General features: G+C 35.9%; 3 protein-coding genes across 3 annotated transcripts; 2 read left to right on the top strand and 1 right to left on the bottom strand.

The window, feature by feature from the left end:
- Nucleotides 1-77: 77 nt before the first annotated feature.
- On the top strand, nt 78-1516 carry GCK72_000330 (uncharacterized protein; the record flags this gene model as incomplete). The annotated part of the gene is made up of 3 exons (XM_053722420.1): nt 78-97; nt 154-232; nt 1337-1516. The coding sequence occupies 3 exons, from the start codon at nt 78-80 to the stop codon at nt 1514-1516; spliced, it is 279 nt and encodes a 92-aa protein (XP_053591065.1).
- A 3901-nt stretch (nt 1517-5417) lies between these two features.
- On the top strand, nt 5418-5630 carry GCK72_000329 (uncharacterized protein; the record flags this gene model as incomplete). Its single annotated transcript, XM_053722419.1, has 1 exon — nt 5418-5630. One exon carries the CDS (start codon nt 5418-5420, stop codon nt 5628-5630), a length of 213 nt encoding a protein of 70 aa, XP_053591064.1.
- On the bottom strand, nt 5428-11421 carry GCK72_000328 (uncharacterized protein; the record flags this gene model as incomplete). The annotated part of the gene is made up of 4 exons (XM_003099183.2): nt 5428-5904; nt 7432-7863; nt 9087-9353; nt 10867-11421. The coding sequence occupies 4 exons, from the start codon at nt 11419-11421 to the stop codon at nt 5428-5430; spliced, it is 1731 nt and encodes a 576-aa protein (XP_003099231.2).
- Nucleotides 11422-12438: the final 1017 nt, after the last annotated feature.

The following is a 12438-nucleotide window of genomic DNA, read 5'->3' as shown; positions in this document are numbered from 1 at the left end:
TTCCCCCCTTATCAGTATGTGTATTTATTTTTGAGAGTCAATATTATATACCCATTCTCCTATTCGCCCCTCTTAAAATGCACACCACCACAATGAGGTATTATTTTAATTTTTTCTGTAATTTTCAAAAATTCAAATTCCCGCCCTTTCCAGAAAAACGAAATTCCCAAAACCGAGATTTGAGGGGTGGAAACTGGCGAAATACTCGTCGGCACTGCAGATTTTTCAGATTGTGAGTGAAAAATTGGTTAAAAAAGCGAAAAATTTGAATTTTAGAGTGATTAGCATTGGAGCGCGCTTGCAATTGGATTTTTTGAATTTTTTTCTTCAGTTTCTTGCTTTTTTATGACTCAAATGATGACTGAAACATTGATTTTCACAGCAATTTCGAGGAAAATTGAATTTTTCATAATTAGCATTGGAGCGCACTTGCAAAAAATTTTCTAAACTTTTAGACATGCGTTTTTAGGTATTTCCAGAAGTTTCCATAGAAAATCACTATGATTTTCGGAATTAGCACGCTTGGAAGTACCTATACCCATAGTTTTTAGGCGATTTCAGAATTTTGATGCAAGTGCGCTCTAATGAGAATTTCGGGGAAATTACTCGAAAATGGTAGAATTTTTTGGTTTTTGGTACAGAATTCTTATTTTTGCTATTTATTCCACAAAATATAACGCTGTAACCCACAAATGCTGATTTTTGAAAAAATTTTGAAAAATTAGCAATGGAGCGCACTTGCATCAAAATTCTGAAATCGCCTATAAACTTGGGTGTAGAGGTTTTCAGACACGCTGATTTCAAAAATCATAGTCTTTTTTCTTGAAAACATCTGGAAATCGAGTTATTTCAGTTCTGAATTTCAAAATGATCCAATTTAGAAAATTCAACCCGGAATATCTCATTTTCCAGAAGTTTCTAGAAAAAACGACTATGATTTTCGGAATCAGCGTGTTTGGAAGTACCTATTCCTATAGTTTTTAGCCGATTTCAGAATGTTGATGCAAGTGCGCTCCATTGCTAAATGAAGCGAAAATTAAACATTTTTGGGTTTCTGCGTTGCATTTTGTAGGATAAATCTCTAAAATCATAAGTATGTACCAAAAATCAAAAAATTCGAAAATTTTCGAGTAATTTCCCCGAAATTCTCATTAGAGCGCACTTGCATCAAAATTCTGAAATTGTCTAAAAACTATGGGTATAGAGGTTTTCAAGCATGCTGATTCTGAAAATCATAGTGATTTTCCATTAAAACTTCTGGAAAATTCAGAAAATCGAAAATAAATTTTTAAAAATCCAAAAAAAAAATTTTTTCGAATTTTTTTTGTATTTCCAGCTGGGTTCCCTAGTAACCCTTGTGCTAATCGGTTCAGTCGGTTCACAATTTCCGCCGACATATGCTGCTCTATTGACATGCGTATTCTCAACCATCGGAGCAGCTGTATTCGTTCTTTGTGACGCATTCAATTTGAAGGAGACCGAACCGGATGAGTGGGTGTTTTGGGTGAGTCGATAATAGTCGACAAATTCAAAAAAAGTCGATTTTTTATCGATAAAAAACCTTTTTTTTGCCAAAAATCGATTTTTGTCGACAAAAATGTATCGACATTTTTTAGTCGATAAATTCTAGTCGATTTTCCGTAAAAAGTCGATAAATGCCGATTATCGATTATTTTTTATAGACTTTTTATCAATAATTTGTACTGTCGATAAAGAAAGTTCGACAAGTTTTTGTCGATAAAAACCCCAAATTTCCCAAATTTGTCGACAAATACTGATGAAATTGAAGACTTTTATTTTTTGTCGATAAATTCTAGTCGATTTTCCATAGAAAAGTCGACAAATGTCGATTATCGATTATTTTTTATCGACTTTTTATCGATAATTTTGTATTGATGTCGATAAGAAAGCCTGACAAGTTTTTATCGATTAAAATCCACTTTTGGAACTTTTTGTCGATAAAAACGGGTGTTTTTAGTAGTCAATGAAAAATCGACTAGAATTTATCGACAAAAAAAAACAGTTATCGATAATCGACATTTTACGATGCCGCCTTTTCTCTGAAAAGTCGACATTCAAAATTTTTTGTCGATAAATCGTCAATTTTATCGACAAAAAGATCTTGTAAATGCTTTTATCGATAAATCTGATGACGTGAATCAGTTTGTAGACAAAAGTCTAAATTTCAATAAAAACAACTTTTTTATCGACAAAAATCGATTTTTACCGATAAAAACCCAGATTTTTTATTGATAAAGTCGACTTTTTACGGAAAATTCTAAATTTCAACAATATTTGTCTACAAAAGTCGGATTTTGGGAAAATAGTCGATAAAAAGCGGTCTTTTACAGTTTTGTCTATAAATTTTTGTGTCGACACCATTTTTTATCGACTTTTTATCGATAATTCTTCTCCAGGAGAGCGTTTTCGTCTCCTCGTTCTCATTTCTCTTCACAATCAACACTCTCACTATGCTCTACAGTTCAATTCGATGGAATAACACGGCGTGGTGGTTGGCTACGGTAAGTATCACATGGTGTGGCCTAACTTTTGCTATTTCTAGGCCATCAACAAGATTTTGGTGGCCTAGAAACCCCAAAGATGCAAAAGTTAGGCCATGGCATGAATCATTGGGTTTCTAGGCCACCACTCTGAAAAGATAGGCCATGGCAATGAAAGGTTCGATTTTGCGGGTGGCCTGACTTTTTCAATGCTGGATTTCTAGGCCACCACCCAAAAACCAAAAAAAAAACAGCTGATGGCCTAGAATCCCAAAGGTGCAAAACTTAGGCCACCTTGGATTTCTAGACCACCATTTTTTTCCCTGGTTTCCAACGGTGGCCTAGAAATCCAAGAGAAAGTTAGGCCATCCTTTTTTTGATCGGGAAATCATAAGTTCTTGTGGTGGCCTAACTTTTACAGCTTTGGGATTCTAGGCCACTATTATCTTGATGGCCTAGAATCCCAAAAAAGTTAGTCCCCCCGGATTTCTAGGCCACCAACCCCATGGCCTAGAAACCCAATATTTAGGAAAGTTAGGTCACCAAATTTTTTTCTCCGGGGGACTAACTTGTTTTTGGGTTTCTAGGTCACCATTATTTTGATGGCCTAGAATCCCAAAGGTGCAAAAGTTAGGCCACCACAGGGACATATGATTTCTCGGGTCAAAAATGGATGGCCTAACTTTCTCTCGGATTTCTAGGCCACCATTTTTTTTCCAACGGTGGCCTAGAAATCCAAGAGAAAGTTAGGCCATGCTTCTTTTGACCGGGAAATCATAAGTTCTTGTGGTGGCCTAACTTTTACACCTTTGGGATTCTAGGCCACTATTATCTTGATGGCCTAGAATCCCAAAGATGCAAAAAGTTAGGCCACTACAGTATAAGTTCAAGCGGCCTAACTTTTTCAATGTTGCATTTCTAGGCCACCACCCAAAAAAGTTAGTCCCCCGGAGAAAAAAAGTTGGCGATTTCGGCCTAGATGGCCTAGAAACCCAAAACCTCGGCCATCAACCACCGTGGCCTAGAAACCCAAAACTCGGCCACCAACCAGCGTGGCCTAGAAACCCAATATTTAGGAAAGTTAGGCCACCAACTTTTTTCTGCGGGGACTAACTTTTTTGGGTTTCTAGGCCACCATTTTTTTTCCAATTTTTGATGGCCTAGAAACCCAAAACTCGGCCACACCGTTTTCTCTTCCAGGTCACGTGCTCAATGGTGACTTCTTCGTTTTTCCTCAGTTTGGTTCACGTAATGAGAAAACAGACGAGAGGACACATCGCCGTCGCCCAACAAGAGAATATCGTTCGATTCAATACGCGAATGAATCGACGAATTGAAATGAACACGGAATTTATTTGGAAATGAATTGATTGAAGGGTTTTCGAGCACAAAATGAAAATTGAATTGAATTGAGTGGAGTTGAATTGAATCAGGGACAAGTTATCATGGAAAAATGAATAGAATTGAGAATAAATAAATAAAAATAGAAAAAATATAGTGAAAATATACAAATTTTGCACCGAAAATTGGTTTTTTGAGAGCATTTAGAGAGAGAGAGAGGGGGAACCGAGAAGAGAGGTAAGTTAGGAGGCGTCTGGGGACTGGAAATGGAACTGAAAACCGCGAAAAATGAGTTTTTTTTTTGAAAATTGGATGAAAAATGAGAAAAAAATGACAGAAAATCGCGAAAAATTGGATTTTTTGTCGTAAATTCAACATTTTCGTTTTCATTTTCAGAAAATAGTGAAATTTTTACCAAAAATATCGATTTTGCCTGATTTTTTGAAGATTTTCAGCAACTTTTTTCAGAAATTTTAAGTTTTTCGGAGGAACAATAGGAAACATGTGAAAAATCCGACGATTTTCAAGTGATTTTTCAGTGATTTTTAGTCAAAAATACCAAAAAAGTTTGAAAATTTCAAATAATTTATAATTTTCCACTATTTTTCAGTCCTTTTTCATGGGAAATCGTATGATTTCGGTCAAAAATCTATCCAAAATTTCAAAAATTTAGTTGTATGTAGTGTTTTCAAGCTTAAAACATGGTTAAAACACGGTGGCCTAGAAACCCAAATTTTTGAAAAAGTTAGGCCATCGAGTTTTTCCTCAAAATTCTGGATTTTTCATCGTTTCTAACTGTGAAAAACAGAAAAAAAACTCGTTAAAAACCGATTTAACATGATTTTCAGCTTGGTGGCCTAGAAACCCAAATGTTGGAAAAAGTTAGGCCATCAAGTTTTTTTTCCCCAATTTTTCAAAATTTCAGCATTTCGAAGTGTTTTCAAGCTCAAAACACGGTTTTTTGTATGGTGGCCTAGAAATCGAAAAGTTCGGCCACCAATATTTTTTCAAATTTTTCTCAAATTTTTGGAAGTTTTATAGTTTTCTGTGCCCATTAAAATGTAGATCAATAAAAAATCTTGAAAAATCGGGAAAATAAATTAAAACACGGTGGCCTAGTAACCCAAATTTTTGAAAAAGTTAGGCCATCCAATTTTATTTCTCAATTTTTCGAATTTCAGTATTTCGAAGTGTTTTCAAGTAAAAACCCGATTTTTTTGTATGGTGGCCTAGAAACCCAAATTTTTGAAAAATTTAGTCCATCAAGTTTTTTCTTCAAAATTCTGGATTTTTCGACGTTTCTAACTGAGAAAAACCAAAAAAAACTCGTTAAAACCGATTTGACACGATTTTCAGCTTGGTGGCCTAAAAACCCAAATGCTTGAAAAAGTTAGGCCATCAAAGTTTTTTTTTTTTCAAAATTTCAGTATTTCGAAGTATTTTCAAGCTCAAAACACGGTTTTTTTTCGTATGGTGGCCTAGAAATCCAAATTTTTCTCAAAATCCCAATTTCCAGTCCCCATTAACGATCGTATTCTAATAAATAGATAATACAACATAGATAGCGAAAAAAACATGAATAAAATCAATTCTCCGGTTCGGCAATTTCCGGATTCTCCGCCTCAGGCGCCTCAGCAATCTCGGGAATCGTCGCCGGGAACGTCGTCGGCCGAATCAATCGTGATTCCGTGGATCGTGGGCTCCACGAGTCGGGTCTCGGCTCCGGTGACCACGACGGTGGGCGTGTCGGATCGTCAGTCAACAACGCCTTCTCCATATACTTCATAGATAGAGGGAGAGGCGTCCACACCTGTCCTGGACCGTTTCGCATCGGTTTCGAGGTGTCGTCCTTCGTCGCCACATCGAATGCGGGTACTTTCAATTTGGTCTTAATCGCGTCGGCGTGCGTTTCGAGTGAGTTGTGAGCGTAGTAACGGACGAAATCGTGAATTGTCGTCAGGTAGACGTTACTGTGCTCGAATCCCCATCCCTCCTCGTTTTGTTCGATTAGACAGTGAGAGACACGTTCGCCGTGGAGCACACTCAGCACCAGTTTGTCCGTCTGGAATTTTTCGAGATTTCAATAATTTTTTGTTGAATTTCTGTGAAGAAACTGTATTAGCAAATTGCAATTTTCAAGCGAATTCTGACTGAAAACTGATGTTTTTCTATAATTTTTGGCTGAAAAACGGGGGTTTTTGTCTAGAAATTGCAATTTTCAGCTAATTTCAACTGAAAAACGATACTTTTCTGACGATTTTCTGTCATTTTTGACATTTTGTATTAGCAGCCCACCTCCTCTTACAACTGCGCCCAACCGCAAACGAGAGAGTATCGGCGAGCGAGACACAGATTTTCACCATTTTTGATCTATTTTTGCATAATTTTCTCTCGGAATTAGGCAAATTTTTAATTAAAACTTGTGAAAATAGATCAAAAATCGTGAAAATCTGTTTCGCGCAGGGGTGTGCGGAACGGAATTCGGAATTCCGAAAAATTCCGAAAATCGGCTCATTTTCGGAACGGAATTCCGATCGGAATATTCCGAAAAAAAATTTTCGGACTGGAATTCCGATCGGAACGTTCCGAAAAAAATTCGGAATGGTAGAGAAAGTACTGTATTAAAGGCGCATGCGCACTTTTCATGACGGATCTCGAACAGATATTTTTCCGCAGTTTTCAGGCGGTTTTTTTTTTAATTTTCGTCTTTTCGCAGTGTTTTTTTAACAAAAAAACGGTTTTCAGCATTCGACATGGGTAAATGGGACAATCTGTTGAAAAAAAATTCCGAAAGTCCGAAAATCGGAATATTCCGACATTCCGAAAGTCCGAAAATCCGAAATTCGGAATATTCCGACATTCCGAAAGTCCGAAAATTTGAAATTCGGACAATTCCGAGATTCCGAAATTCCGAAATTTTCCTGTCCGCACACCCCTGGTTTCGCGCCAGAAAAAAACTCTGTGTCTCGCTCGCCGATACTCTCTCGTTTGCGGTTGGGCGCAGTTGTAAGAGGGCGTGGACTGCTAATAGAAAATGTGAAAAATGTCAGAAAATCGTCGGAAAAGTATCGTTTTTCAGTCGAAATTAGCTGAAAATCGCTATTTTTTGACAAAAAATCCCCTTTTCAGCCAAAAATTATATAAAACCATCAGTTTTCAGTCAGAATTCGCTTGAAATTTGCAATTTTCAGCTCAAAATCATTTTTAAAAACTAGAAAGGGGCAATTTCAGAGATTTTTGACAAAAAATGAACCAATTTTTCAACATTTTTTCCAACTGTTTAAAGCGGCCAAGGCACGCCAGTTTTCGCGATTTTTACCACCAAAAAACTCAATTTTTGACTCAAAATCGATTTCTGACTAGTTCCAGTCGATTTTTCACGATTTTTACCCAACAAAAACTCAATTTTTGACTCAAAATCGATTTGAGACCATTTTCAGTGGATTTTTTATGATATTTAACTCCAAAACCCAATTTTTGACTCAAAATCGATTTGAGACTAGTTTCAGTCAAATTTTCTCGATTTTTACACCAAAAAACTCAATTTTTAGCTTGAATCTCTCTAATTTTCGAGTTTCTACTTCCTTACATAAGACTTCGAGGCGCGAATCAAAAAGATTCCATCCATTGGCTCTCGTTTCAACCCAACCGCCTTATCCAACTGAGCGATTCGATATCTCGCATGAATCAACGCGTTCGCCGCATTCTCTTTCGACGAGCTACACATTAAGAACTGTGCGGGAGTCCATCTCAGCTCCAAATCAGCCAATAATTGAGTCACTTTCATCGGTTCACTATTAATCAGTTCTCCTCCCGTATCCAATAGCTGAGCCATTCGAGTACAAAGTGATGGATCCATTTGATCGTAGACCGCATTCCGAACTTCCATGAGCTCCGAGAGCCGATGTTTTGCGTGTTGCTTCTTCGATTCAATCTCATCCGTTATCTTCGACAGTTCTTGTTTCTTCTCGAGTAATTCCTTCAGTTCGGCACGCATTCGACGGATTGACTCCTTGATGAACTGGAAATGTTTCAGTTTTTAGTGTAAATATAGGGGTTTTGAACGTTTTTTTGAGCAAAAAATTGCGAAAATGTCAACTTTTTCGACTGAACTGTGGAAAAATCCGTACTTTTGCTTTAGAAATAATGAATTTTCAGACAAAAATTGCTATTTCTGACTCGAAAAATGAAATTTTGAGCTCAAAATTTTGGTTAATTCTAACACTTTTGGCTCGAAAATCAGTTCGGCGGATTGACTCCTTGATGAACTGAAATAGTCCGTTTTTAGTGGAAATATAGGGGTTTTGAACGTTTTTTGAGCGAAAATTGCAAAATTTTTATTGTTTTCAGACAAAATTGCTATTTCCGACTCGAAAAACGAGATTTTTTGCTCAAAATTGACATTTTTCGACTAAAAAGTGCTTTTTTAGTTAATTTTTGGTGATTTCTAACACTTTTGGCTCGAAAATCAGTTCGGCGAATTGACTCCTTGATGAACTGGAAATGTTTCAGTTGTTAGTGGAAATACAGCTAAAAACTGCAAAAATGTCAACTTTTTCGATTGAAAAATGGATTTTTTGGTTTAAAAATTACAAATTTTCAGACAGAAATTACGATTTTTGGGCTCAAAAAGCAAGATTTTTCGTGGAATGACTCAAAAATTACGAATTTTCAGACAAAAATTGCTATTTCTGGCTCGAAAAATGAGATTTCAAGCTCAAAATTGACGTTTTTCGGGTCAAATTCAGCTTTTTTGTGCAATTTTAGGCTGAAAATTGCCATGTTTCTAATGAAAACGGAATTTTTTCCAGAAATCCAGTTTTTAGTCTAAAAATTTGACACTCCGGACTCATTTTTGGCTGAAAATTACCATTTTTCAGACAAAAATTCGACATTTCTGACTTATTTTAGCTGAAAACTACTCAAAATTCCAAACTTTCAGACAAAATTTGCTATTTTCAACTCGAAAAATGTGATTTCAAGCTCAAAATTGACATTTTCGGCTAGAAAATGTGGTAATTTCTTTAATTAAAAAAAATCGACAATTCTGACTCATTTTTGGCCTAAAATTTTAATTTTTCAGCTAAAAATTCAATTTTTCTTCTGGAAATCTTATTTTAGTCAAAAAAAATCGCCATTTCTGACTCATTTTTGGCTGAAAAACGATTTTAAGTCTGAAAATTCGACATTTCTGACTCATTTTTGGCTGAAAATTCCCATTTTTCAGATAAAAAATTTTCTCACCTCTCCATTATTAACGAACACTTCTTTAATCATTTCACTAGTGGACAACGACGTCTGAATCTCTTCAGAAATTTCTCTCTCCACAGTGGCTAATGGCACTAATTGTCTTAATTTCAGTTCAGTTTCTTTGATTGATTGATTGAGTGCATGATATAATCCCTCGGCTTTTTCCATTTCTTGATGACACGCATCGAACAATTTCGCGCCTCGCTCGAACGCCAGATGCACTGCTCGGAGGGCTTCCATCTCGAGACGGTCTCGCCATTCCTGGAAAATTTAGTTAATTAGGGTTAATTGGGCGTTAATTGGATCGTAAAAATGTGAAAAATCTTCTTTTTTGAGCTTGAGAATCGTCTTTTTTGACGTTTTTTGACATAAAAAATTCAGTTTTTGACTCAAAAATGTGATTTTTACATTTCTGGAAACGGAGAAATTGCATTTTTTAGGCTAAAAATAGGTAAAAATCATTCAAGTCTCATTAAAATTTAAAAGCATTAAAAAGCTAAAATTCGCAATTTTTTCTATTAAAATCGTCCAAAAAGACCAAAAAACACGAAAATTACAGCGGTTTTCAATAAAAATCACATTAAAAACGCCATTTTTACATCAAAGGGGTTGGAAGATGGTTGGTGGCCTAGAAATCCGAATTTTTGGAATGTTAGGCCATCAAAATTATATTTATGTTGAAGAGCAAGTTCAGAGGATGCTTTTAGTTGTTGAATTCGTTTAAAATAATGCCTTTGCGGGAGTCATGACAATTTGAAATTGATGGCCTAGTTTTCACACAATTTGGATTTCTAGGCCATCAAATTTATTTTCATTTTTATTTACTTGAATGAGCGAATTTGACAATTCTAATCGTGTTTTCAAACTCTGGGAATGTTGAGCTTCAGATGAGTTACGACGGTTTCAAGTTGGTGGCCTAGAAATCCAAAAGTAGCAGAAACCTAGGCCATCAACTTCAAACCTTCATAAATCTGTCTAAACTCAAAGTTTCAAAATTTTGAAAACTCCATCAGAATTCTCGAATTGCGCTCTTTCAAATAATTATAAATTTAATGGCCTAGAAATCCAAATTTTGTGAAAACTAGGCCATCAATTTCAAATTGTCATGACTCCCGCAAAAGGCAACATTTTAAACAAATTCAAAAACTATAAGCACCCTCTAAACTTGCTACTCAACATAAATATAATTTTGATGGCCTAACATCCAAAAAAATTGGGTTTCTAGGCCACCAACCATCTTCCAACCCCTTTGATGTAAAAATGACATTTTTATGTGACTTTTTTTGAAAACCACCGTAATTTTCGTATTTTGTAGTCTTTTTTGGGCGATTTTAATAGAAAAATAGCGAATTTTAGCGTTTTTAATAAAACTTGAACGATTAACCTATTTTTAGCCTAAAAACTGCAATTTCTCTGTTTCCAGGAATGTAAAAATCACATTTTTGAGTCAAATCTGAAATTTTTATGTCAAAAAAAACTCAAAAAAACGTCAAAAAAGGCGAGTTTAAAATTTTTTAACAAAAGTCTGTAAAAATCACATTTTTTATATGATTTTATTGAAAAATGCTGTAATTTTCGTATTTTTTGGTCTTTTTGGACGATTTTAATTGGAAAAAATAGCGAATTTCAGCTTTTTTAATAAAACTTGAATGATTTTTACCTTTTTTTTGAGGATTTATGACAATTTATAGCCTAAAAACTGCAATTTCTCCGTTTCCATGAATTTTTAATTGGAAAAAATAGCGAATTTAGGCTTTTTTGGTGACAAACGAACCTTATCATTCTTCGCGGTCAACACCAGTCTCTGCTGTAAATGTCCCTTCTTAAAAAGTGGTTTTCCATTCTGTGAATTCCGTCTCACAGATACCGGATACAGAAGACACACGTTCAACGCGTCATTGTACAGATTCAACGAGATTTTTCGATGAAAATCAACGAGATTCGTAACGGATTGATGGGTCATCGAGTCGGAATTGAATCCACACTTTCCGTCTTTCACCACAATTTTCAGCAGTTTTACTTGACCCTCGAATTTCACACAAAGTGTGAAATCGCCCGGAGTCGAAGCGTTTCTGACGACAAATGAGCCATCCGGCTGGTCGGAGAGCGCTTTTGAGACCGAAGATCGATCGGCGTCACCCCAATACCAACTTTGTTCCATTAGGTTGTGAGTTATACTGTGTGGAGTCCCAGGGGTTGCTGCGGATGGAGTTGATGGGGGGAGTGGTGGGAAGATTGGGTGAGGGGGGTGGCTTGTGGCTGGCGTGCCTGCAGACGTTCCCGCCGAGGTCCCTGCAGAGGTCCCTGCACCTTCAGGACCTGATGACATGGCTGGAAAAAGGCAAACAATTATTTGTAGTTTTTGAGTGAAAAGATTGAAAAAAAAGAGAGTTTCTGCATACTTGCAAATTTACGGCCCGGCCCGGCTTCAAAAAAAGGTTCCTATTTTTAACCAAATTTTTGAATTAAAAAAAAATTTTACATTAAAAATTTCAATTTTTTGATGTATAACTATCGTTTGATTAAATTCTGAAGTATAGTCAAAAAATTCGACACTTTTGGGAAAAAATTCAAATTTCGTTCAAAATTTCAGTTCAAATTTTTCAGCCGGGCCATGGAAATTCTAGTCACGGCCCGGCGCGTTGCAAGTATGAGTTTCTGCTCGAAAACCGCAATTTTCTTCAATTTTTATGTCTGAAATTCGAGTTTTTGACGTTTTTAACTCAAACATGTCCGTAAAACTGAAGTATGAAAAATCCCGATTTTTGCGCTAAAACCTCCCAAAAATTTTGGTTTTGGGAGTTAAAAACTTTTTTAAAAAGCAATTCTGCACGAAAATCCTGATTTTTTCATACATTTTCACATTTTCGAGTTTAGGGCATAGAAATCAAAGAAATTGGTGGTTTTCATTCTGAAATTTTTATTTTTTCAATCTTATTAGGACGACACGCTTCTTACAACCGTGCTCTACCGGAACCGACGAAAATAGTGTGCGAAATTGAGAGACTCAGAGAAAAAGAGACATTTTTCAAGGGGATTACGGTGGAGCGCAGTTGGAAGAACTGTGCCGAGCAAATACGGATTGTTTGTTTTTTGAAAAAACTTTACAAGCGTATTTTTTGTAGATTTCAAAGGTTTTTGAAGTATACACTCGAGAAAAAAGGGACGCAATTTTTGTTGGATTTTTTGAAAATTCTCAGTTTTTCAGGTGAAAATTTGGTTTAACAATATTTCAGGAACAAAAAAGTAGGAAAATACCATTTTTTTCAACAAAATAATACTAAATGACCCATTTTCTAGGAAGTGGGAGGATTTCTTTTCTAAATTTAAAGACATTTTTCAATGA

Source organism: Caenorhabditis remanei, chromosome I, assembly GCF_010183535.1.
Source record: "Caenorhabditis remanei strain PX506 chromosome I, whole genome shotgun sequence".
Taxonomy (NCBI): Eukaryota; Metazoa; Nematoda; class Chromadorea; order Rhabditida; family Rhabditidae; genus Caenorhabditis; species Caenorhabditis remanei.
Note: the sequence above shows the minus strand (reverse complement) of the source record. Positions and strands in the feature narration are given on the sequence as shown.